Below are 27,243 nucleotides of genomic sequence, written 5' to 3' on the forward strand. Positions count from 1 at the left end.
CTTTTGAAGTTAAAATCCTGCAATCTATTAACAGAATATGCAGTGGGGAGAGAAGTGCGTAGACATTTTACTGAAGTAAAAGAACTAACAATACCACATACTACAATGTATACTGTAATGTAAACATACTCCATAAGTAATTAAAGCAGTCATTAAATATTAAAAAAAATATAGAGACGTTTATTTACATTTTACATTAATAATCTGAACATGCAAAGTAACTAGTATTGTCAGAATATAAATTTTGTGGAATAAACAGGACAATATTGGCTATTCAAAGTAAAGTCAAGTACAAGTATAAAGTAGCAAAAAGGGAATAGTCATCTTAAGCACAGGCACATCAAAATCGCGAGTATAGTGTAAATGTACAAAGTTAAATTCCATCACTGACAATATCAACATGAATGTTGAGGGTAGCGATCTGCAAAGGGTTTGAAAACGCAGCTGTACTCCCGCACTGTAGGGGGCGCTGCGCAGCTCTAAGTAACCTTACGTAGAGTCTTTTTGTCCCTACACGGTTGCCTTACACAGCGTGTGGAGTTCAATGACATTCGAGCTTTCGTAAGTCAGTTCAGTCCTGTAGGGTCCAAAGATGTCTCTATCATCTTTATTCAGAACAATTACCAGAGACGTTGCAAAGGTGAGACCATTAAGCTTTTCACGCAGTCATGTTTTTAATATTTGACCCGAGGCTCGAGCTGTCGCGAGCTAACTTATTAACGTTAGCTTCCTTGCTTTATGATTCAGTAGCTCTGCGTTACCGGTCAGTTCAATAAGTTACCTTCCTCATTTTTGTTCGATGTAATTGTGTCTGTATATGTGTGTAGAATATTTATCCTAAAAATGACTTTTGTCGTGACGTCGTTTTGGTGCATGCGACCCTCTACTTAAGACAAAGTAAGCCTGCGTCACAGGGTTTTAAAGTTGTACTATGCTCTGTGTGTTACACCTTCTCTTCTCTGTTATCCTCAGGTCAGCATAAGCCAGCATGTCCAGTCGTTACACACAGGTTGTCACCTTCTGGCAGCAGACAAAGCCCTTCTGATGAAATTAAGGAAAAGCACCGGCTACACTTTCATTAACTGCAAGAAAGCTCTGGAGAAGTTTGATAATGACATAACACAGGTAACCCCCTCTCTCAACCTCTCTATCTGCACTCATAATACAGATGTGGGAGAACAATATATCTATGTCGTGACTGCTGAAACAAACTGCTGTGTTGCTAATGTATTTTTCTGATCCTCCAGGCAGAGAGCTGGCTACATGAGCAGGCACAGAAGGAGGGCTGGAGCAAAGCAAACAAGCTGGAGGGTCGCAAAGCCAAAGAAGGCCTGATTGGCCTGTTTATAGGAGAAAAGGCTGCTGTCATGGTGGAGGTAAGGCTGGCAGCACAGGGATTAATAACCAGCATCACTATTTCAGTTGATCACTTTCCCGTTTGTTGACATTCAGTAATAACCGTTGTCTCTCCTCTTGTCCTCTTGATGCAGGTTAACTGTGAGACAGACTTTGTTGCTCGTAATGAGAAGTTCCAACAGCTGGTCAAGGATGTGGCGTTTGCTACTCTGGCTCACCACCAGAATAGAACCCAAAGCCAGAAAGGATATATGAAGGTAAAACCACAGACTGACATCAGGAGTTATACTACAACAACGTCTCTGTTCACTGTAGAGCTGCAAGCTGCAAGTTCCCATTATATGGTTTAATGTAATTTTCTCTAAATATGTGAAAAGGCACATTAAGTGTGCGGCTACACTGATCTGACTTTACATGCCAGTACAGCCAACTCAATGTAGAAAGCCTTTTAAACAGGAGTAGTAAACATTGGGGAAAACACTGGTGTAAATGATGAGTTTAACGATTTCTGATTTCCATTTAACTGCTTTGGCTTCACGGTCCTGGTATAATACATGTTGGCTCTTAATCACACTGTCATAGCTTAGAATATAACCAATCCATTGTAAATGGGATTAAGTTAAAGAAAGTCAAGCTTTTCCTGCTATGACAAGGTAGAATATCTGATGTGAAAAAGGCCTGTTGATCATTTACACAATTGCAGGCTCAACATTCACACTGTACAGCTCAATATTTGTTAATTAAGCTGTGACATTACTTATAATAATTGATTATTAGATGCATCCAGTGGTCATAAAACTACATGATCAGAGCTTTTTTTTTGTTTCTGTCGTCATGGATTTGCATTGAAATCATAGGACATGCACACACTATGATGTTATTAATCTGAGCTGGACAAGTTCATTTAGTTCAAACTGAACTGCAGTCAGTCATCTGCTGGCTTTTCTTTCCTTGGTGTGTTTATAAACAGTTTCTTCTGTTTTTAAATGATAACTGGGGGGAGTTAAAGTATTACCCACGCTTTCACATTTATTGTATATTAGTCTTATAGAGGTCAGTGTAACACTATATGGCTGCACACAGCTGTATGCACCGAAGTTACTGCAGGATGTCAGAATGCACTGGGCCAGTTCCTTTGCTGTGCTTTGATTCTGCTAACGTACTACATTTGTTTTCAGAGTGTCCTGGTAGGTGAGGAGTTAAACAAACTCTGTATGGATGAAGGAGTTTCACTTGCTGACAAGGTGGCTCTCACGATAGGTCAGTAAGAAACTGTTGTTTTTTGTTTTTTTCTTGAAGTGACATTGCTCAGGTTATCTCTAAAACACAGCTGGTGTGATCTGAAACACTCTTGTGCTCCTTCTACCAGCATTTTATGATTTTTGTTTAACTTAGATTAGATTAGATTAGATTATGACAGTGCAACACACATTTCTATTTTAAAGTTGATGTTGACTACATTCGTTTTCATGCATGATTTTGGTTCAAAACCTAGCTGGGCAGAAACATGTGATTCTGGATATGTTATAACAACCAAAGAGCATGAGAGGTTCAACATATGCACCTACATTTAGCATGTATTCCATACAGTTACAGACAAACATTTGTAAAGTTAGTTGGTGAAGTCTTCAGTTGAGCCATGACCTCACTGCAATATTTAATCAACATACTAGAAGTAATGAAACAACCCGTCATTATGGCACAAGGGATTAAACATTCTGTATATGGGAGAGCTGGTAATTCCACATCATGTTTATCTACTGTAAACTGACCTGAGTTATTGTATGCTGACATGTTCACAGAGATACTGACTTCAGTAACAAAAAACTGCATTAAACAACAGACAGACACATTTAGAGACTAGCTGGTTACCACAGCAGAGCATTAAGCAGCTAAAGAGTCAGATACTTCCCTCAGGAGTTGGTAAAGACCAAAAACAGCTACTGTAAAAGAGAGTGAATATTGGACTTACATTCATCAAGTGGACACAAATTACTGCTTACATTTTTTCATATCTGTTGGATGTTTCAATAAGCAGCTGCAAATCAGCTTAGTTTTTTTCCTATTGTATACACACAACAAATGAAACTCTGCGCACAATTCTCAACAGCAGGACTCCAGACTGCTAACCTCTCAGCACAATCCCATTGTTTTCACTTAAACAGAGATTCCAAATCACATTGTTGCAAAAGTCTGAGCACAAATCTCATCATTTTAACATACTTGGTTCACCTGGAAAACACTAACCTTCAAAATGCCACATGCTAAATCACCAGCTGGTCTCACTCATGTCTCACCTGTTCACACTTATTTAGCAAAACACTCCAATCACTTAAAGAGGCCCTATAAATATTTGTGTATTCCCAGAATAATCTAATGATGTTGCAGTGTCAACTACAGGTTTACAGTATGACTCCGGGAAGCTGGGTTGTGAGTTTAGCTGAGTTGGAGCTCATTGGACAGACAAATGTGTGTCCTGTAGTGACACAATGATTGTGTCAATGTGATATTTACTGTATATGATATATTAACAATACTATTTTACAATGTAATCACAATCTTTATGCTGTGTAGACTTTGTACTATAAAATTGCAAACTGTTTTGAGACGTTCATTTGATAGCTGTGTGAACTGTATGTTGGAAACAATCAATTTCAAGAGGAGAGAACATGGTTTTGAATGCAGTGTTTCATTTTGCAAAAGATTTTTGGAGTTTTGTGTTTAGAGAAATTAAGCTTTGACAAACGGAGCCATTCTTTAAGAAAACATGTTTAATCAATGGGGGAAAACTGTAAAAAGTAATATGTCAGTGGGTTTTTTTCCCACAACTCGTTTCTGCTGCCCCCAAGTGGGGAAAAAGTTCAGCTATTGCAGCTTAAAAAAATTGGTCATTGTTGAAAACACTTCTAGTATTCTGACATTAAGAGTAAATCAAACATGCCATTAAATACCATTACCTTGAAATCACTTAATCGCACCATTCATTGATAAAACATATTTCCCTCTTTCCTCTCAGGTCGCCTCGGTGAGAACATGTCGGTGAGGCGGGCGGTGACATTGGGTGTCCCTGCTGAGTGGCACATCGGCTCATACGTACATGGTGGTGTGAGCGACCAGACTGAGGTGGCTATGGGTCGGTATGGCTCCCTGGTTGTATTCCAGGGTGGAAAAGAGGGAGAACAGGAAGTTCTAGGGCGTAAGCTGGGACAGCATATAGTGGGAGAGGCCCCTGATTCCCTGGGCAACATGGATGACTTGCCTTGCGGTGAAAGTGAGACACGCCTGCTGCCTCAGACCTTCCTGGGAGATCCCAGCAGGACCGTGGCACAGTTCCTGAGGGGTCAACATGCTCGAGTGCTGGACTTTGTCCGATTTCAGTGTGGTGAGACGACCAGTGAAGATGCCAAGTGAAGAGAGGGAAGCCATTAGTTTAAAAGGAATTGACATGTGTCTTAATGTAATATGAAGATGAAATGCAGCTACCCATTTATTCTTTAACATCCAGACAGTCACACAGTGTCGTCATGAATTGCAAAGCAGAATATGTTCAGAAGGTTTACCTGCAGTGGTGCCTGATGAAGTCACAAGTCCAACAATAAAATTATTTTCTTTCTCTGTGGAAGTCCAGATTAATTTGCATATGTTACTTACTATTTTGAATTATAAGACCCACATGAACATCTTTCAATCAGGGAACCCACGGACACACACCAACCTACTGTCATAATTTTCTTTTTTGTATGTTTTCTTTGTTCTTTTTGTGAGATAAAATCCTTCCTGAGGCCAATAACATCAGATCTTTACCCACACTTGCTACTTTTCCAGTATAGAATATGCTGTCCATCAGAGTTTAATGTGAAATAGGTTCACTGAGAGAAACACTGGAGGGTTTCAATATTATATTCACCTTTAGGCTGTTCACATTCTCCTCTTGTTGTGGGCCTTGCTGCAGTGCTCTCCTATTGTAACACCCTCTGATCTCTACTCATTGCTCCTGTCACCATTGTTTCTTATCCTCTGAACATAGTGACATCACCTGAGTGCAGAAACACCAGTTTGAGTACAGATTGCAAATGCATACACCATTATCTTGTAGCTCTTTTACCACAGTTTGAGCAATGTGTTGCATCATGAATTAGAATTTTTGTTTCGGTCTGCAAATAGAAATAAGAACATTATGTATTAATTTACAAATACGGTACGGTAAGGTAAACTTTATTGTCCCCTAAGGGAAATTCATCTTTGGCAAAGTGCTACATTTCATTGCTTCACAGGACAAGATAACATCATCACAGGGACAGTTCTATCACATAAAACAGACATGGACTACATTTAACAATCACAACACAGAAACATACAGTGATGTCTAAAGTGCAAGAAAAAGTTGAGTGCTAAAGTGCTGTGTGTTTAATGCACGTTGCTCATTGCTCTATTGCACTAGTTTTTAACATTGTTCAACAGCTCAATGGAGGCTGGAACAAATGATACATGTAAATAAGGCCACAGCCTCTCAGAAAATGGCAGATTCTGAAAAAGCACAGTGCAAAACATTACAATAAAGTAATTTAACATAGACACTTGTGCAGTCCAAAGAAGGTGTGGCCTGAAGTTACAGCTGATAACACCTACCCTTTTAACAGCACATCATATGTAGCAATCAACAACAAAACAAACCAGAACAGGAGAACAAGGCAAAATAGCAACACCTGTTAAGTGTAGGTTTGCCCAAGAATTGTACTGTCACAATGATAACCATCAAGATCAACAGAATTGCAGTGTGAAGCTATGACATTGATTCTGTGGTATTCCTATTTAAGGTTCATTTTAAATCATGTGTTCTGTAAATTATATATGATTATTAAATATTCTCACACGTGGAAATGTCCCACAAAAATTACAGCTATGAGTTTGTTATTAGTAGAGGCTTTTTCTTATTACTATTAATGTAGTTAGTTATTCAGTCAGGATAATAGAGAGCATAGACATATATACATGTATATATGTCTATGATAGAGAGGCTGTGGCATGTCGCCGCGAGCAATGCGACTGTGAAATGGAGGCATGTGATTGGCTGTTGCTATTGAAGCTGAGGTGACATCATCAGGGATGTGCCATTAGCCGAGCTAGTCGGTGTCGTCCACTTTAGCTTAGAGAAGATACTAGACTCTCGCCCGTCTGTCGTCCAGCAGCAACCACAAACAGACATGGTGAGTAAAGATGTTGTCTCAGGCTAATTTATTACACAATTATACTTTTAATATTTTTATAACAAACAAGAAAGCGCTGTTTTTTTTCCATTGAAATATTCTGACAACATGTACCGTTAACACAGTTACCGTTAAGCTAACTAACGTTAGCTGCGTATCTCTACTGGCCTGCTCCAGTCAGTGTAGCTTAAACGTCAGTTAAGCCTTTAGCCAGCTGTACGTTAGCATTGATGGAGGATTAACTTGAAGCATTTGAACATCACACTAACGCCACTCTGTTACTCCCCTCTGCTTTTTTTTCCAACCCTGCCTGAACCAGTCTGACTTCACAGAGGACCAGATCATGGGTGAGTCAACATCTCATTAGCAATTGTCTTTCTGTTTTTAATGGTTACGGTTATATGAACATCGTCGTAATATTTGAAATAGCTTTGTGAATGCGTCATTCTGACCCTGTAGCTCGGCTGTTGTCTCTGCAAACCACCGGACCTCTTCAGGTACCTCATGCTGACAGACTGAGATACAATAAACTCATCATTTTCTAACTGTGTGAGGTTCAGTGTTAGTTTGTTCACGCTTTTCACCCGACAAATTACATCTGAATTCATCACGAGTGCCACAAAATGTTATACTAACCTGCAAAAAATGAAGTAGTAAAGCATGTTAGTGTTTCTGCATGCTGATGCCGAAATATATTATAGGTATTAGCAGTCATCTTAGAGACAGGGTGTGTTTTAGCAGAGTAGTGTATGCATTGGGGTGTATGGTGGGGTGTCACCAGCTACTCTGTGGTGTTGTTTAACATGACAGACGTCTCTCATTCAGTCGTCCACAACCCCCACCCACTGACACTGACACGAGTCACTGTAGGCCAGTTTTTAGATTGTTTGGTTGATCGGTTTAAACAAAACACAGCATATATTTCAGGCTTTCCTTGAAAGTCTGTTCAGGTAATACTCTGACTGGAAAACCAATCATTAAAGCTACCAATGCACTATCAGGCAGTGTCATTGTGTGTCATTGTTGATGAAGTGAATGCATCATCAGTAGGCCACAGTACTTCAAAGAGTGTTTATGTTTTATCACGTTCATGTTCCCAGAACTTTGGCATAATACATTTTTGTCACAACAGTGTCACCTACCTATGCAGCAGTGTTGGGAGCTGCTCCTGCCAAACAACTGGAAAAATGACCTAATTGCATGTGTCTACTGTCAAAACGACTTGCGCAGAGGAATCAGCTGATCTTCTACACAAACAACTTTAATTACACACATACAGCAGCATCTGTAGTGTTTTAAGCCTTGGTGTGATGCACATGTGTTTGCTTGCATCCTCAGCATTTGTGAGTAATGTTTATGAACGTGCTGCATAGCTGGATGTGAGTTCTACCTCTCTGTCTCCATATTAGAGTTCAAGGAGGCCTTCCTTCTGTTTGACCGGACGGGTGAGGGGAAGATCACCTACAGCCAGTGTGGGGATGTGATGCGGGCCCTTGGGCAGAACCCTGTCAATGCTGAGGTGCTCAAGGTCCTGGGAAACCCCAAGTTAGAAGGCAAGTCTCTGATTCACCAGCCATAACTTAAAAAAAGATCAGTTCAGCGTACTACATCATTGTTACCCTGGCTAACAGTTAAGTGTGTACAATGTAATCCCTCATTACCACCTCAGAGAATCAGTATGTGACGAACTGCTGTTTTTCAGTCTTGTCTGGGGTACAGATATGAGAATACAACTGTTTGATCTGAGTTTGAGAGAGAGAAAGCGAGGGATGGGGCTCTTAAGCTTGATTCTCTACTATACTATTTGTGTCTGTGGTGGCAGGAATATGTGGAAGTACAATCTGTGGTTCGAGCAACAGCCAGCCAAAATCTGCTGGATGATGCGAAACGCACTGTCAGTCAGATATAAGCAGAGACATGAGCAGAGAGATCTGGGTGCTGGCAAGATGGAGGGAAGTTAACTACAGTTCATTTACACATACTACCCACACTGTTAGGATACAACAGGCAAAGTATCCCTCTAACTTCCACTGAACAAACTGCTGTGGAAGATTAACAATGGCAAATGGACTGTGATGTGATACATATCCCTATGCTGTGAATGAAGAGAGACTCTCTAAATCCTGTGCCAGCTTCCTGACATCCATACAAATCTGTCCTTTTCATAACACTTTTGGAGGTTTTTGACCCCATTGTTATTGACTGACCCGCAGAGATGAACTACAAGATGCTGGATTTTGAACAATTCCTGCCGATGCTTCAGGCCATTGCTAAGAACAAGGACCAGGGCTCCTTTGAGGATATCGTAGAGGGTCTGCGTGTCTTTGACAAGGAGGGAAACGGTACAGTGATGGGAGCGGAGCTGCGTCATGTTCTCACTACACTCGGTAAGTCCACAAAAGCCTTCAAAACACAAAGAAGATTTGTCATTAATCCTTATCCAGCTGAGCTGACTGTCTTCTCGTCATGCAAAGTAAAATCCCCTCAGGCCGTTCTCTGTGCCAAGAACAGTGTAAACAAACGTATTGTCTCTTCTTTTAGATTGTCGCTTCTTTTCTTCTTTTCTTATCGCATCTCTTTTTGTGTTCCAGGTGAAAAAATGACAGAGGAGGAAGTGGAGACTCTTTTAGCGGGACATGAAGACGCCAACGGCTGCATTAACTATGAAGGTAAGAATGCACAGCATGTGGACTCAGAAGTCTCCATCAAGGCTATACTGTACATTGTGCCTCATGAAAATGTGTGACACCACTGTTATGGAAATACAAAACAACAAGAGTCATTGTGTCTTTGTGTCACATGCTCACTGACATGATGTTCCCGCCTCACAGCCTTTGTCCGTCACATCATGTCCGGCTGAACAGAGGGTATGAGCAAACCCTTGAAAGTCTTCCTCACTGCTGATCTCCTGACTCAGACAGAGAAACAGCTCACTACTGCACAGAGGCCTCACTTTCACGTATGGATAGTGAGTGAGGAAGGGAGACAGTTTGTGCACGTCTGAACATGCAGTGGCAGTGCAGCGCAGCAGTTTAGATAACTTTCTCACACCCAAAACATGTTAGGTTAGTTCCAAAAATCAGCTAGAGTGGGTTACCCATGGCGTCATGCTAACGGTGACAGCAAAACAAATACATGAAATTATAAGTGCATATTCTTTGAAAAATGTGGCCCCTGTAATATGAGAACTTTCATCGCTCTGTGGCCTCTGAGCATTGGTGTTGTTCTCTGCTTTTTGTCTTTCTGGCTTGTTGACCTTTTAACCTTTCTCTCCTGCAGTGGCCCTTTGCCTCCCCTGGCTGTAGCATCCCTGCATGTTTCTATTCAGTTTCTATTCTCCTGTGATCCACATCCTCTGTGGCTTTGAAATAAAAAAAAGCCCTACAGACACTAGGTGTACAAAAAGTGAGACAGTGAAAGTGTTGCAGACAGTTTGAATCTCATCTTTGATCACAACATGTCAATATGGACTTTAAAAGTAGGTTTCTTACATTGACCTGAGTGTCAAGAGCTCATCAAATCTTAACCATATTCTCTGCTTATTTAGTTAAACGGGCTGATTATGTCTTAAATGTTCTCCTTCAGTTGCCTTACTTGGGACGCTGCTGCCAGCTCTGTGGCCATGCTACACCTTCGTATTTATGTCTGAATGTTTTTGTTATCTTTCCAGAAGTCTGACCTCCTGTTCTTCCCCTCTTTTTTCCCCCCAGTTGTTTCTCATTTTTTAGTACTGTACCAAATGTCAATCAGATCTGTTTTATTTTTGTCCTCTATGCTGGTGAGGACAGAGCTTGTATCCCTGCTGACAGATGTTGTATGTGATGTTTGTTCCTGCCCAGATTTAACGCTGATGTTGTGTTTGTCCCTCTCTGTCGTGACAGAACTCGTCCGGATGGTGATGAGCGGTTGAGGATTTCAGAAACACTTCCAGCTTTGATTTTACTCATGAATATTTTTGTATTTTTTGTCTTGTCTCTCCCTGTCATCCACGTCCTCCTACCTCCAACAAGTCTGTGTTTTCTTTTCTCTCTTTTTTTGGACATCTTTATTTTATTTAAAAAGTGCCTTTTCTGTCTGATGTGAAGAAACCCTTTCATCTCATTTTGCAAACACTATTGAGCCTCACAGGACCTCCCTGACAGTAACGCCTCCTTGATTATGTCACCTGTTCTGTACTTCTCAATCAACCTATCAGTGTTGTTGTTACCGTTTTGTTTGGATGGATATAATAATGGGACATATTACATTAAACACTAATGAATAAAATGGTTTCCAAACTGACTGAGTCTTTGGCTTGGATCAAATATTTCTTTTTGGTTTGAGATATTACACATTTTCTATTGCATTACATTAGAAAAACATTATTATCAGTAAAATATTGGAAAAATTAACATGTTGGAAAAAATATCAACAGTGAAATTTTGACAAAATGACACTAAAATGTCTGAAAAAGATCAGTAAAACATTAAAGAACGAGCGACCATCTTGCAATGGGATCGCTCCAGCTGTGATACAGTGATCCGCCTCTTAGAACATATGTTGGCCCGCACAAGAATATATTTGGTTTAAGTGCTCTATATTGACTGAAATGTCTATACCCAGCAAAAATGAAGAAAAAAAGAGGCATCATTCAAATACAATGTCTTAAATCAACATTAAACCATGATAAAAAGCAGATTAACAGCTTGACAAAATAATCTGAACTCAAGGTCCACTTACTTGAGTGTTCTGGAGCTTTCGATTGTATCACATGGTCCTCACCAGCAGTTGGCAACTGGTTAGTATGTGTGAACTTTGCATGATTCTGAGCACCTACAGGACTTTGATTCAGTCATGAGCTTCGTTAGACTGTGTGACAGTGAGCCAGCATTCACACAAGGGCCATCAACTCAATCATTAACTTATTTATCTGTTTTTCCTGCTGTGACATGTCAAACATGTCCTCTGTGGATTAAGGCCTGTTGTCTGTAAACATTTATTAGCAAAAAAAAGAGTCTTGAAGTCTACAGTTGGTTGCCAATGGAGAGATTTCATATCAACATCAGTTGTGTGATACATCATTAATTCTCTTCTTCAGCATCCTGATTAACCTGCAAAGTAGTTTATTAACTTGTACATTTACCTCCTTATATGTGGGCTTATCTGTGTTAACTTCCAGCCTCCCTCTGCTCCCTTCTGTGTGTCAGCTCTGGTAGTTACCAGCTACGCTCCTCTAGGTGGTTGATTTTTAATGAACCCCAGGTTTTAACAGATCTGAGGAAAAGTTCCTTCTCCTACTCTGCACCTTGGACATGGAACAATCTTCAAAAAGATCTAAAATTAGAAACACTTACATCCATTGATGAATTTAAGGGCATCATAGACATATGACAGAGACATATGCTTGTTTTTCTTGAGAGGCCAGTATGTCTGAAAAGTTGTTGTTTTATTGTGGATTTTTGTTGTATTTGTTCCATTTTAATATGTTTTGATTGGCTGCTACCTTGGCAAGGTCTCTCTTGTAAAAGAGACTTTCAATCTCAATGGGACTTCCTGGGAAAATAAAGGTAAAATAAATAGATAAAGAGTCTGTGAGGTTACAGACAAAAAACACACCACACAGCGACTTCCTCTTCACATCTTTATTTTTTCCCCAACATTTTGTAATTAAAACCTGAACCTCTTTTGCTTTGCCTTCTTTCTTTTAATACAAACTGCCAGAGTAACTGTCAGCACGAATGTGATGATTTACGGAGGAAAAATTGATTTCTACTGTATAATAATCAATGCAATTGCTGCTACCTTCAGCATAGTGAAAAACATACAGAAACTTAACATACACTTATTTCATACCACAAAATCCACACAATGTAGTTATAACACAGATAAAAGAAGTCCATTTATGCTCACGGCTGTGGTGAGGTCTGCAATACTGGCTTGACGGACATCAACTGTAAAGTTTCACCATCTGACTGGACTATATTTCATGACACTGACGTGATGTGTCGTGTGCGGAACGAAGCATGTTATTTTTTTTGCGTTTTGTCGAACTCTGTGACACACGACAAATGGCACTGGAAATAAAACTGAACGGTAATGTGGTTTACAGATCTTAATGGCATGCGTTCACATACACACATGCGCACAGTCACATCTCAAGACAGGCCCGGCAGACCTGCCTGATCCATACACAACAGTGGAGAGGGTAAATATAGGCTACAAAGGTAATAATATACAGGTACAATGTCGACATATCAAAGAAAGAAGATGGAAAAAACGGACAGTAAAAAATATAAAAATCGATAGGATAAAAAGTGAGGATATTGTTGCAGATATTAAGGACACAATTCTCCATTGTCAGCTGTTTAAGGTGCGAGCTCCCTTGTTTTTTTTTGACAGCATTCACATTTCTTCCACGTGTAACTTGAAATGCACCAGCGAAAAAACAAGCTGCTTAAAAAAAAAAAAAAAAAAAAAAAAAAATCCTTTTCACTTCCCAAGCAACCACAATAAAACTCACTGAATAAATGTGAGATAAACATGACTATAAAAACATTTTGGTTTAGCAATCAACACAAAGTCATATTATGAATAAAACACTTAAGCGGTCGCTGATAGAATTATTATTCCCAGACTTTCAGATAAAACTACATTCCTCACAAAAACTACAACCTGGATGCTCTGAGTTCATCCAGATGTGAAAAACATGAAGCTCCTTGCCGACATGTTTTTCCTCTAAGTGCTGTCGAAAGGAGGGACATTATTGAGAAATAATAAAAGAGAGGTCTTTTCAGGATCTCATGCTGTCAGTACTTTCAAATATTATCATTACAGGGCAACACGAGGGTGTGTTTGTAACAGGAAATCCAGTTTACAGTACATTGTCTCAAACTGCATCCAAACCAACTTAATTTCAAACCGGCTTCTGATTTGTTTTCATTCATTACAGACATTTCTCCAGAGAGAGATGTTCGTTTTAGACATGTGACCTTCAGGCCAGACCCTGTAGAGTGACCGTTTGTCCATGTAATACAAATAAAAATAAAGGAAAAAAGTAACATTCCCAATCAAGTTTCCAAAACCTTCAGCGTGAAAAAGCATTTAAGACAACAAAAGGTCGATATATAAGTGCTAAAGTTCAATTTCATGGATGCTTCAAGTCTTTTGATGAGACCTTGGGAAACATGTCAAAAGTGCATTTTGTCTTACATATATTTTAATTAGTACCTACAGTACGAGGGGGGGACTCTGGAGAGACTGTGAAGCACAAGACTCCATGAGCTGTGACAAACTGCTGCAGCCAATATATGCAACAATTTCCGAAACACTAAAAACACAAGATGAGTCTTTTCTCTTCTTCTCGTCGAGCGGCAGCATGTTGGTGAGACCCTCTCAGTTCACCACGTCTCTGGTGTTTAGCTGAAAACTATGAAGTGAGATGTTGCAATCTGATCGACCGCACGCAGGATGAACAGCTTCTGTTTGGAGGAACATTTTTCTTCATAGGCAGATTCAATTTAAAAGGGACTTCTTTTTTCAACAGTCAGAGTAGAGCTGGTTTGATTTAGACGTAATCATTATTTCTTTCTCGCGTCAATTGTCCTGTTGGAAAAAACAAACAAACAAACAAAAAGAGCTGAACATGTAAAATGAGTTCTCTTCCTTCGGTTTATGACTTCTTCATTTCAGATGATACAGGCAGGATTCAGAGTGGTCAGAGTCATTCGGATTCTCAGGCAATGTAATTTTCTCTCACTGTGGAGGTGGGACTGGAGCTGAGGGGTGGAGTGTGTCCCCGGGAAGAGGGGCGTTGGGCTCTGTGGGGGGGGGGGACAAGGAAACACAACTGTGTTCACATTATATTAACAACTTCTTGACACATCTCTATAAAATGTTCTCCTTGCTTTGGGTGCTCAAGTAAAATTTCTGTTAACAGGACAAATAGTTCAAATAAAGCTCATAATATCCTCAAGAATTTCGTCTCTTACATGGGACTAAGGGGCACCCACCCACATAATATTCCTTTAATTATTTGATAATGGAAAGAAAAAAACAGCAGACAAATATATGTAATTAATGTATGACATGTATTAAAAAAACTCCGCTAAAGTTGATTAAACTAAATTTGTTGACTGTCAGAAAATGAATCAACCATTCTGATAATGTCTTACTAGTAGTTCCCAACTGGTGTGTCACGGTCCAAAAGTGGGTCACGGGTCCATTCTGAATGGACCGCATGTGACTCACAAGGGTGACAAGTTTGTGAAAAACACACTTTATTTGTAAGTACAGTGAATGTCCAACACAGAGCTTTTATTTTGAAGTGCCGTTTCCTGCTGAAGCGTGAGTGAATAACAGACAGCTACTTAACAGAGACAGCAAACTAGCTCAACAACATGGTCAAGTTTGACGCTACATATTTTAATCTGTGTGGACCTCAAACTAATGACAATGGACAAATCTGGACCCAGTGGCCGGACCAGCACTTCAAAATAAAAGCTCTGTGGCTGGACCAGTTGGCAACCAGTGCCTTAAACGATTAAGTCATTTCTAAAGCAAATTTTCTCATTCAAGCTTCTCATATTTGAGGTTTTCCCACTTTTCCTCATTTTTATATCCCTGTACCTTGAAGATATAGATAAAACAAGCTTTTTATAGATGCCAGTTTGGGATATTTCACCATTTTCTGATACATTTGTAACTTCAAAAATAACTAATAGATTAACTGAGAATGAAAATAACTGCAAATATTGCAGTGTTGCATAGCATTTTTATAGTTCAGCTAAATTTTTATTGTTTAAAAATGTGCAGTTTTAGTTTATTTTTTATTAGTTTGATTAATTTGATTAATTTTCTTCTATTTTTTTCTATGATATGAGGAATATCTGTCATGGGCAAGATTTAAGAAGTCCAGAATAGGTGTTACAACATAAACACTGTGAAGGCAGTTGACTCACAGTCTAAATAGACGTATGCACCAATGCCTCGTCATGCTCACTGTGTTGGTAAATTTAAACAAAATGGCAAAGACTAAAACTAAAGACATTTCCTGTATATTTTCATTTTATTTTATTGAGTTTTGTAAGAAAACAATATCATTTCAATTTGTTTTTTTCTCTTAAGTCTAGTTTTTCATTTTTATTCCATTCACTTAAATGCGTTTTCACACCTATTTTTAGTTTTTAGTTTAGTGTTAGTTAGTTAGTTAATTATAAAAACTCTGATCCTGCACTGAAACTAATTTCTGCTTTCTATCAACATAAACTGGAATATTGGTCTTCACTTGTATCTTTTCATTAATATGTAATTGCATATAAAGTTGCAGCACTGTGTACATTTCACAACTATCATGAAACCTTGGAAAGCACATATGAGATATTCACCTCTCATTTGCTAATTATTAAGGTAGTGACTTGAGCTGTTTTATAATGGCTGTCAAAAAAAATCATTGTTCATTAGGAAAGCCTGAGAATTATGTACCTGCAGTAAGAAGCACACTGTCTATCTGCTTATTTGGTTGTCTACAACATTCATCAGACAGTCTATTAAAGCCTATTAAAGCTTTAAATTAGAGCTCACCATGGAGTACAGGAGTAGTGCTGGAGCTGGAGCTGGAGTGGGCTGCTGGGGTGGCGCCTGGAGGGCAGGGCGGCGAGGTGTGAGCGCCCTGAGAAGGTTGGGACTCAGGGGCTGGGGCAGAAGCTGAGGCTGGGGGCGCGGGGCTGGGGGCCGGCTGTGGCGCTGGTGTGCTGGGAGCTTGTTGACTTGCAGTCGGGCCCTGGGGCGGCGGGGCTGAGGCGGCCTGGTTGGCATGAGGGCCCCCGGCCTGGCTGTGCTGCTGGTGCTGGATCTGCTGGAAGTGCTGCTGGCGGGCCCTCATCTCGGCGTATTTCAACTGCTCCATGTGGAAGGACTGACGGTCAGCCAGCAGCTGCTGACGCTGGTACTCCAACTACACACACACACACAAAATAAAAAGTTAAAGGTATTGTACTGCAGTTAGGTTGACTACTGTCTTCATATACTACACATCCCAGAATCCTTCACTCACAGCCTCCCTCTCTCTGTCCATGATGGTTTCCAGTTCTTCAAAGTGTCGCAGTTTAATCTCCAGCTTCTTCATTTGGGTCTCCACCAGCAGAGCAACAAGAGATTTGATCTTCCTCTCTTCCACTGCAGCCAGGTGCTACGCAGGAAGTGAAGGAGAAACTTAGATTAGAGAAAATGTAAAAAAAAAAAAAAAAAAAAAGGTGATGAAGGGTACAGCGAGTCGAGACCTGGTGATATTTAACTTTACCTTGGCTTTAACAGCAGCAGCGGCGAGCGCAGACGCAGCAGCAGTGGCCAGATTTCCCTCTCCCACATCCCGCTCCACCTTCGCCTTCCTCTCTCCTTCACTCTCTGCTTCTCTTTGTCCTTCCTCTGTTCCCTCTTTTCCATCCTTCTCCTTCTCCCCGTCGCCTGCGAGAAAAGAAAAGGTTCATTTTTTTTCACCTGTGGCAACAACACTGTATTTCCTGTATCTGACTGAGGTGCATTTTCGTACCCATCTCGGACTCTGTTTTGTCTGCATCCCTCTCTCCTTCTTGGTCTCTTCCTCTTTCTTCTTCCTTCTTCCCATTCTCTGTCTGCTTCTCCTCTTCCTCGGTCGCTCCATCTTTGCTGTCCTGTACAGGAAAGCAAACACAGTACAATGAGCTTTGCAGCAAATCACTCGCAAATCAGAAACATTATATTATGTTGAACATACGTCATACCTTGGCTTCCCTCTTCTCTTCGCCTGATTGGCTGTCACTCTTGCTTTCATCACTGCTTTCATCTGGAGAGAAGACAAGTCACTTTATCTTTTTCTGTCCAAAGTCTGAAGGTTTTTTTTGTTGTTATTATGCACGCTATGTGTGTGTCCATCCTACCAGGTCTCTCTCCCTCCTCCAGGCCAGTGCCTGCGATGCCACTACCCTCCAGGCCATACAGTGGGTCCTGTCGGCCACTGACCCTCGCTGCCTCCTCCACCCGCCGTACATGAGCCTCGACAAGCGCTGCAGGAACCTCTTCCTTCATACGAGAAAACTCCTCTGAGAGGAGCAAACAAAGATCAAGGTTATTGATGTAAAGCAAAATACAGATTTGGGGATGACTAATCAGTGATTAATAATGACCAGAAGGATTTCAATTCAAATTTATGATTAAAACATTTAATTATTCAAGTCAAAATAAGTTCCTTCTCACCCAGAGCAGATTTGGCCGCAGCTGAGGCCACTCGTGGGTCGACGACAGAGGCGAGGAAGGCCACCGTGCTCATGACGGGGTTTCCTGCCTGGCTGAAAGGTACCGGCTGGTAGGCCAGTGGTCCCAAAGATGAAGAGTGGTCCTCCAAGTAAGGGTCTTCAATGGGCAGCCGCAGGAAGTGCAGGATGCACTCATCCTGCGTACGGCTGCCCACATGTTCTGAAACCTTGTTCCAGTCGTCCTTGTACATCTCCAACCCCTGATGGAAGTGAGGGCAACATTTACATCTGCATTTCTACATTCTTATTTTCACATTTACAACAGGAATTATCTGATCAACTGATATTAAAAATAATTTGTACCTCAAGTAGTAGTAGTGTTTCTTGTTCTGTCCACTCCCTCATAGAGCTCGCTGTACTCTTGCTCTGTGCACAAATATCACCAACACTTTGTTAATATGTCATGTCAATGTAAATCACAGCAAAAGCATCATTCTGTCATGCATCCTCTTAGACTTGTACCTTTGTAGAGCCAGTCTTCTTGCTGTACATGTCAGTCCGCAGCCCAAAGTTTTGCAGATCTGCTGGTTTCTCCTTCACTTTATCTGGGAAGGACATCATCTGCTGGGTGGCAGGGGTCTGCAGATACACAGTGACAGGTGGACACATTGAAAATAACCTAGAATGTGTGTGGATGTGTGTGTGTGTGTGTGTGTGTGTGTGTGTGTGTGTGTGTGTGTGTTTGAGTGTATGTTCACCTGGGCCGTCTTGGGCTGCAGGGGCACCAGACTGGAGGGAGTGTCTGCTAGGACGTGGAAGTGAGAGGTCGGTGGGGGACCCATGGGTGTGGGTCTGCTCTCGGAGTCCACCTGGTAGTTAATCAGGCCCCACTGCTCCAGGAAGGCGTGGACTCTGCAGTAGAAGAAGAAGAAGCATGGTGTAGACTACACTGACAGCAGCTGGAATAAGGAAAGTGACTGCGTAGATAATAAGTGTTGTGTATTGGCAAAAATCTGGCAGTTAAACTATGGATTGAGTAGAAAAATTTAAATGTAGTCTCCACCTACCTCATGATTGCACACACGTCTCCTGCCAGGTTCCTGCGACAGGCGGTGGACGTCAGATACTCCTGAGGGTTGAGCCGGTAGGTGTCGATCATGAAGTTCCTGTACGCCAGGTAACTGAAAGAAGAAGATGCAAAGAAAAGTGAGATACTTCAACTAAGATCTGATGTTGTACCAGGTGTATTTACTTTTTACATTTGTGTCAGTGTAATAAAAAAAAAAACTGATATTGTTTTGTGTGCAGATCAAATACTCACATCTCTGGTGTTTTGGATTTGTTTTTCCCATTGAAAAACTCGGGCAGGGCTCTGCGCTCGATGGCATGAACACTGGGGGGAAACAATTACGACTTTGTGAATACTCACAGCTGAAATTCATCTGAATGACTCACTTTGGGCTTTTTGAGTCACGTCTCATGCTCTCTAAGGCTGAGACTACTGGTTTTCATCTCAACTAAATTCATACCAAATGATTTAAAATGGTAGAAAAAGTCAGTCAGTGTTTCCAAAGCCCAACATGACATCCCCAAATGTCTTATTTTGTCCACAACCCAAAGACATTGAGTTTATTGTCATAGAGTAAATAAAAAAACATCAATATTCACATTTAAGAAGCTGGAATCGGCAAAATTACTCCAATCGTTTAGCTCTAGATTTCACCCCCATGGTCTCAGTCTTTTCGTACTTTTCAAGTGTCTGAATCTATAAATATATGGCAGACATCTGTAAATTCAGTTCCCTACCTGTTGTAGTCGAACCAGGCAGCATAGCTCGGAATGATAATGTGATGAGTCTGCTCGGTCACGTTGTCCTCGTGAAGGTCCGAGCTTTTCACTGGTTCACCCTTCACGCTCGGAGAGCCTTCCTCCTCCTCCTGTTTAAACACGAGTACACGCACTCATGAAGATACACATGTTTACTGTCCTCACTGTCCCCATGTTTTCTTGCACTCTTACAAACTGCCTTACCTTGCCTGTTGTTTCCATGGACTCATCCTCTTGCTCATCTGCTCAAATCACAAAACAACAGGAAGTGAATATAAAATAGAAGAGCAGGTAACACTGTCAGAAAATTAGTTTTCAGTGAGAACACACTGAATACAAAATTAAGTGCTGACAGATTAACAACCAGGATGAGTAGAGAATTTATTCACACTTTGGAAGGTGTACTTTTCCTCCATGTTGGGAGAGACAACAGTCATGTGAAAAACAATGTGCTTTTATATAAAAAAATAACAAACAGAACCAACAATCATAAAGTAATAAATTAATGACCCAAACCTGATATTACTAACAAGTCAGAGAAGATGACTCTTGATTCCCCATTATTTACATGCATCAGCACAGATCATGTTTCTCTTCTGCTCATCGAAAGACCATTGTGCAGTCTACATTTACGTCTTAATTATGGTGATATTGTCTATATGTATGATTCTCCCTCCACCTTAAAGCCACGGGTAATACATCTGTCACTCACCGTTGCTTCTGATATGAAAAGTTGGGGTGGTTCTCCTTAACAAACACAATTGCATGTTGTTTATTTATAAAGCTTTACTGCAAAAACTGCCTGGTTACCTCTGCTCTCTGACTGCATTTGAATACAGAGAGACATCTTAACATTAGTTACAGAATGAGCTCCAAAAACATATAAGTTATTCTCTTATTCCCACTGAACTTTTTAAAACATTGTACACATGTACTTTAAATCACAATATTGTGTGCAGGTGTGTGCATGTGTTATTTTTGTGTACAGGTCTCTCTTGAAAAAGAAATTCCGATCTCAAAGAGACCACCTGTTTAAAAAAGGGCCCATTTTCTTGTGAAAGTGGGGACTAGTGGCCATGTTGGAGGCAACACATAAAAACTTTCTGCTCACCCATATCTGTTCCTCCCTTGACTGGAGTTGAATCAGAGTCCTTCTTGGTGTTATCTGCAAAGAGGCAGTATGATGTCAGCCAGTAACAGACTACTTTAAAGTCTTGAAGGTGACAACTGAGTTTATCTTTAATGGTCATATATGCTTATTTTTTGTATATTCTAAACAAATGTGTACTTGTCTTAGGTGGGTTTCCCTCTTCAGATGCTGGAACAGGTGACGCTTCATCCAAGTCTTTACTAAGATCCTCCTGTTCCTCCTCCCTTTGGCCCCGTTTAGACTTGGTGTACGGGGTCGTTGGCCTGTCCACACACACAAAATGGACGTTATTTAACGATACTGCACAATGTCTCTGACACAGCTCGTTCTTCATTCTTTAAAAGCAAATGAGTGTGACATCGTTGCATAAAGACGTCTAGTCACTGACCCTTTTTTGGTATTCTTCTTCTTGCTCTCCTGAGGCGGAGGGGTCGGGGAGGGCGACGGCGACCTCTTCCTCTTCTTGGCACTGCCAGGCTTCTTGTCCCTCCGCTCGTCAGGCGTGGTCACCTCATCTGTCAGGGTCTTGGCTGAGATCCTTTTCCTTTTAGGGCAGCCCTCTCCCACTTCATAGTCCTCCTCATTCATCCACTCATTATACTGGTCCAGGTCTAAAATCCACTTGGCATGAACCTGTGAACAGAGATCATGCGCTGTATAACCAATACTGAAATACGCCTGAGTGAAATGTCACCAATTTATTCCACAGTTCAACCAGGCAGTGTTGCACATTTTCTTAGCTACATCTTCTAGAAATCAATCAAACAGTCAGTTTCAACATGCCACAATTTACAAATGTCTAGAAATTAAATTAAAAATTCTTTATGTGGATCCACGGCAGAGGTGATGTTGCTAAGAACATTAGTGGGGGTGTCTTCTGGATCCTATGTTGGTTTTGTGGCTGAAAATCTACTGTTGGGCAAATAAAGCTGGCTTAAAAGGAAAATAAATCTGTTAATCTTCAAAGGAAGTTTTCAATTTTTTTTTCATGTCAAAGCATTTCTAAGATTTAAATACAGTATGCCAGCACACTACGGGAGCAGTCGCTAATTGAAGACAAATGCAATTAATCTTGATTACGTCACTCTGAAGTTGTGGTCTTGGGAAAACATAACCACTGTGGGTAAACAGAAACAGGGTTCTCGATAGCAACCTAACTGAGTGTGCTGATTTTTGTGTGAATACAGCTCCAAACATTTGGACGCTTCACTGCTCCTACTATCATGTCCTAGTGAGCACTGAATGCCTTGAGCGAGTGATGCTCTGAATACACAATAGGAGCTTCCGACAGTGCTTTGAATTTATGGTTCAGCCAAGTGCCAGAGTAAGCTTTGTTGCTCCAAGTGCCAATTTGCCACAGCACCTCATTCTTGGATGTTTTGCACAGAGAGTGAGAGTGCTGCTGCCAAGCCAGGGAGCTATCATCTCTGTGTACACAGTCCCCTGACAGGTTTGTGTAATGACGAAGAGGCTGAGAAACATAAAATTAACTTCCATCATTAAAGACTCAAGACTTACAGCCCACGTAAAGACGTTTTCCAAAAATCATGCACATAAAATGGAGCACAGGCATCTATAATTTCCCATCTAATGTAACCATGCATCATGCACTCAAAACAAAGTAAATGTGATTTATTTAAATATGTCACTCATTCTAAATGTCACTTAGGCTCAATAAAGATCAGGAACAATCATATACAACACATACACTGTATATATATGATGTAGTTGAATAGTGTGAAATACGTTAAATTAAACTAGGGGAGATGTAAGCAGATATTAAAAATGGATTTGTTGAAAATGTTAGATAGAAGAAAGAATAAAGGACACAGATTTTTTTTAAAAAATGGGAATGGGTGACAAAACAAAAAGAGAGACAATAAGGAGAAAAAACAAAGAATAAGTCAGTAGAAATGAAATACCTTTCGGGGCTTTTCTGGGCTGGGAGGATCCTCCACAGCAGCCTCGATCTCACTGGCTGGGATCCAGGTGTCATAACTAAGGTCAAAGGTCATAGCAGGAGAGAGATCACAAGTTGGGGCTTGCAAAAACATCTCAAGTAGACAAATGTGTAACTTAAAGGGATAGTTTGAATTTTCTGAAGTGGGGTTGTATTGGGTACTTATCCATAGTCAGTGTATTACATACAGTAGATGTCAGTTGGCATTGTACTGCTGAGGAGGAGTCAGCAACTAAATGTATTTTAACTATATTAAAAAATCAATGTCAGTTTAAGTGAATGCTATAATTACAGCATTTTCACTGCTTTACCTCTCTGTCAGACAGCCCATTCTGACAGGAAGTCATTGACAGCTTCAGTTCCCCATCTATGCTCTTGTTAAAGCCACCAGACCCCATTGACAAAAGCAGTAATTTTAGCTCACTGAACATGGAAGCTGCTGGTCTACTACTGCTTCAATCACTTAGTTAGTTTGTATTATTGTGTGACTTAAGTGAATCCAAACGAACCCTTTAAAATGCCAAAGTCACAAAATTACATAAATAAAATAACTGATCAAGGCAGTGGTAGACCAGCAGCTCCTGTATGTTATATCATTGTTTTTCTCAATGGAATCTGGCTTTAAAGAGAATGAGAAAAGGCCCTCACTTCCTGCTGGACATTGCTCTCTGACATTAAGGTAAAGCACTGAAACTATTCTAAATAAAGCGTACACTTAAACTGATTTTTCTGAGGTGACACTTGTTTTTTAGGGCGCTTAAATTACATTTTGTTGCTGACACCTCCACAGCAGTAGATTGCTTAGCTTCCATGTCACACTCCACTCTGCTTCTCCAAACCGGGGCCACTGTATGTTATATACTGTCTGTGGATAAGCACCTCACACAATCCCACTTAAAAACATCTGCACTATCCCTTTAAGCTTGTAGAGTTTAGTCAAAGTAAAACAAGATTAGCAGATTCCCTCTACACTGAGGGAACTGTGTTATAATTCCACAATATGATGAGGAAACAGTTTACAGTTAGGTGTAAAATGCTGGTGTTGGTGTTGATATCTCTGTAAACTCAGCACCAACCTGTCAGGAAAATATCCCCAGTGGAGCAGCACTTGCTTATCTCTCTTCATCACGGGACGCACCCACTCCTCTGGACAGAGAAGAGAAAAGGACATCAGCACAAAGCCAGTCCAAGCAGCAGAATTCACAATAAAACAAGCTGTGCTTAGACACAAAGTGTGAAGCCTTACCTTCCTCTAAGCTGGTGGGAATAGGAACAACAACATGGGAGCTGGAGGCCTTGTCCTCAGTTACTGACCCCTGCAACAGATAAAGTCACAAGGAAATATGAGTTAAGCTTACAGCGCACAATGTCTTTCAAACAGACTAATGGCCTCACATGTAGGCCAGTTTTATGTCTGTAATACTGAGACTTAAAAGGACAGAGCAAAAAACACACCTGATGCCTTTTGATGATGTCTTTCAGTTTCCCCAGCAGTTTTGGCTCTATGTCAGAGCTCAGGTAGATCACCGGTCTGCTCAGGCAGTTGTTCTGAAATGACAAAATGTAGTGTGAATGAGTGAATAGGCAGAAAAAATGTCTATAAATCTATATTTTTAATAATCTCAGTTAAATCAGGAACTCTGTGTGTCTGTGTTGTCAAGCGATTCAGATGAGGAGAGCTGGATGATCTTGTAGTGTAACTGCAGGACTGATTAAGTAGGATTACTGTTCAAGTCACATGACTGTGTGCCCTTCATTATTTCTATCTAAAGCTCAGGCAGCCTGATTCTGAGCCTCTTCACAAATATGATGTAATAATCATAGGAGACGTGCAACCTCTCCAACAGAGTGTTTTCTTTGCATTCATTTAGCTCTGGTGCCTGCGGCAGAAAACAAACAACAGAAATTTGTCTCCTGCTGGAGCTCACTGTTGATCTGTTAGAAACAAAAAATGTAATTACGGCATGTTGTGGGAATGTTGTAGAGGCTTTCTTTGATACATAATATAATATAATATAAATAAACACTCACAGAATTAGAGCTTGAAGCATTTATAACTGCATTCTGGCTGTTCAGGTAATGTGTGTTGCAAACATACATAGAGAAAAGCTCTGAGGCAAACTCACCTGCACTAAGGACTTCTCGATCGTCATGAACATCTCCACATTTCGGTCCATCCTCGACGGATTCTGGAAGTCAAACCTGCGCCTACCAGGAAATTAGACTGGAGTTACACATGAAACAGCAACATAGCCAAAAAACAACTCGGATCACTACGATAACACAATATAATATTTGAGTTTGTACGTTTAGCAAACATGTATATCAGCTAGAAAGAAAGTCCTACCATCCTTGGTCACTCTTGAACTTGTAGGCAGCAGCCAGGATGTGGCAGAGAGCCCCTCCTGACTTGAAGTCCAGGAAACACTTCATCTGCAGACACAAGACAAAACAGTTTCTAAATGCCCTAGTGGGGTAACGTAATGTGCATGCGTGCACATGACAGAGATAAAGGAGATGTACCGGCAGCTTGGTGAGCGGTGGGTTGCTGACATGTCGACCGAACACCTCCTCCTGGAACTGGAGTAGCTGGACCACCAGGCTGGACAGAGACTTGTTGGTGGGGGGTTCGGCTTGGATGTACTGAAAGGACAACCATACAGAGATGGTCAGAGACACATAAACGTAAACGACAGCATGTTGATTTAAGGGACTGTTTGTTATTTATGAGAGCGAAGGAGGTGGTGCGAAAAGGGGGAGGCATGTTAAATAATTTCTTGAGCACTGGGAAGGGACTTGTGTTTTTTATTTTGGCTTTAAAGAAGGAGCATACAAATTTTAATGGCTGTATTTTGTATTAATTTTACCGCAGATTTTTAAATAAAACATGCCAACCAAATGCTCCAACTACACCATTTATTGTAGCCAGAAACTGTAAAATCAGAAATTATCTTTGGATTTTCAAATTTACATCATCCTTGAACACATTACGTGGATCAAACAAAAAAATAATATTCAGATCTCGGGTTAAAATGGTGATATTTCATCAAAATCACATTATCCATGTACACTTACAATTTGCTAAAAATAAACAGTTTGCATTGACTAACCAGCATGCATGACAAGAGCAAAAAAACACTGCTTGTTTTAACTACAGGATTTTGTATCTAAATTTCAACTTTCACACATCAAAGGGTACGTTTTTAAAATCTAACAACTGATTTATGGTGGAGGCAGGGTCACCCGTTTTCCCCAGGTCAGTCAGGGAGGCTTTAGGAAAAACTATCTGTAACCTCAGGTTCAGGGAAGGTCAAAAACAGCAACAAAACGAAGTCACCACTCAGCCATCTCCCCCGTCCTCTGATAAGTACAGAACAGTCCCTAAGTGCTGTGTGTGGTCACATATGTCTAAAAGTGGAGGGAGAATTGCTGTATGCTTTATTATTCAGAGTAAGTTAATCATTCAGCCTGGTAATATCTGATATGGAGGTTAAATGGTAAATATGGCTTATTAGTCTTCATTATTAGCGTGTTTTTTAAAGAATTAATGCAGTTTTTCGGGGTAATCAATGGGTCTACACAGCAGCACACGGCTCAGCATTATTCCAGACGGCCCAGGGCTTCAGTCAGCGCGGCGCGCCACAGAGCCAACATCTGGATCTGAGCTGCATTACCGTTAGCCGATTAGCTAACTAGCTAGCTAGCTGGCTGCCCGGCCGGCTAAAGTCACCCCTTTTGCAAAAAATCCTCCCCGCAGGACTGATTGTGTGCTGCTTCTGCATCGGGTTAGCGACAATACCATCTGGGGACACCGCCATTCGCGGCTGCATGTGTTGCAGCTGTTGGCTCAGCATCCTTTTGTATCCCGGCTCGAGTGAATCAAACAGCTGGACGTTCAGCAGCACCCTCCCTCCTCTCTTTGTCACTGCCTCTGCCCAATAGGTAACTGCCCACGTTTCAGGGTGAAATATGTGAGCTTAGTGTGTATGGATACAAAGCATGCGGTCAGTACCTTTTTGTAATTCTTTCCCAGCCAGACGCGGACATTATCAAACTGAGAAACGGTATCAGACGCTTCGAAATATTTTACATTCGGGCCGCCGTCTTTCTTCCGCACCGCCATCTTTGACTGCAGACAACTAGTCGACGTCGCCTGCCGCCCGCCGGCCAGAGTCCAGTACTGCAACTGCTGTGTAGCTGTAATAACAGGCAGTGTACAGCAGAGGGAGCAGTCATACAGAGAACCATTAAATACTACATGATGTGTGTGTGTGTGAGAGAGAGAGGCAGCTGCACTAGGCCTGGAGGAAGTGTTAAGTTATTTACTTAAAAACAAAACCAAATTCTAAAAATACATGAATGAGACTCCTGCATTCAAAAACGTGTTAGCAACAAAATGTACTTCAAGTATCAAGAATAAAATCACTCATCATGTGTCATACTGGATCATCATTATTGGTGTATGAATATGTAAATAGTTAGATACTTAAAGGTTAAGGACAGGAGTCTGCAACTTTTACAATCAAAAGAGACATT

General features: G+C 40.8%; 3 protein-coding genes across 5 annotated transcripts; 2 read left to right on the forward strand and 1 right to left on the reverse strand.

The window, feature by feature from the left end:
• The first annotated feature begins 515 nt into the window (after window positions 1-515).
• tsfm (Ts translation elongation factor, mitochondrial) lies at window positions 516-4,989 on the forward strand. The gene is made up of 6 exons (XM_049583501.1): window positions 516-640; window positions 973-1,125; window positions 1,248-1,376; window positions 1,491-1,613; window positions 2,535-2,616; window positions 4,373-4,989. Exons 1-6 carry the CDS (start codon window positions 593-595, stop codon window positions 4,765-4,767), a joined length of 930 nt encoding a protein of 309 aa, XP_049439458.1. The 5' UTR covers window positions 516-592; the 3' UTR covers window positions 4,768-4,989.
• Window positions 4,990-6,452: 1,463 nt separating this feature from the next.
• Window positions 6,453-10,844, forward strand: myl6 (myosin, light chain 6, alkali, smooth muscle and non-muscle). 2 transcript variants are annotated; one of them, XM_049583525.1, is made up of 7 exons: window positions 6,453-6,563; window positions 6,883-6,910; window positions 7,973-8,116; window positions 8,777-8,950; window positions 9,155-9,232; window positions 9,395-9,430; window positions 10,445-10,844. In XM_049583525.1, the coding sequence occupies exons 1-6, from the start codon at window positions 6,561-6,563 to the stop codon at window positions 9,421-9,423; spliced, it is 456 nt and encodes a 151-aa protein (XP_049439482.1). In that variant the 5' UTR covers window positions 6,453-6,560; the 3' UTR covers window positions 9,424-9,430; window positions 10,445-10,844. The 2 variants fall into 2 exon arrangements, with proteins under 2 accessions (XP_049439482.1, XP_049439491.1); XM_049583534.1 differs by lacking the exon at window positions 9,395-9,430.
• A 2,154-nt stretch (window positions 10,845-12,998) lies between these two features.
• Window positions 12,999-26,843, reverse strand: smarcc2 (SWI/SNF related, matrix associated, actin dependent regulator of chromatin, subfamily c, member 2). Of its 2 annotated transcripts, none has more exons than XM_049583377.1 (26): window positions 26,720-26,843; window positions 25,231-25,350; window positions 25,055-25,140; window positions 24,834-24,909; window positions 24,163-24,255; window positions 23,954-24,023; window positions 23,784-23,853; window positions 22,670-22,745; window positions 21,136-21,380; window positions 20,886-21,010; window positions 20,709-20,762; window positions 19,802-19,839; window positions 19,577-19,707; window positions 19,092-19,163; window positions 18,838-18,951; window positions 18,529-18,682; window positions 18,293-18,409; window positions 18,134-18,196; window positions 17,772-18,030; window positions 17,456-17,617; window positions 17,300-17,361; window positions 17,089-17,209; window positions 16,840-17,003; window positions 16,594-16,728; window positions 16,122-16,494; window positions 12,999-14,359 (listed from the first exon to the last, which is right to left on the reverse strand). In XM_049583377.1, exons 1-26 carry the CDS (start codon window positions 26,828-26,830, stop codon window positions 14,295-14,297), a joined length of 3,156 nt encoding a protein of 1,051 aa, XP_049439334.1. In that variant the 5' UTR covers window positions 26,831-26,843; the 3' UTR covers window positions 12,999-14,294. The 2 variants fall into 2 exon arrangements, with proteins under 2 accessions (XP_049439334.1, XP_049439326.1); XM_049583369.1 differs by having other exon boundaries at window positions 24,834-24,915.
• Between the last annotated feature and the right edge of the window lie 400 nt (window positions 26,844-27,243).

This window comes from Epinephelus fuscoguttatus, linkage group LG1, assembly GCF_011397635.1.
Source record: "Epinephelus fuscoguttatus linkage group LG1, E.fuscoguttatus.final_Chr_v1".
NCBI lineage: Eukaryota > Metazoa > Chordata > Actinopteri > Perciformes > Serranidae > Epinephelus > Epinephelus fuscoguttatus.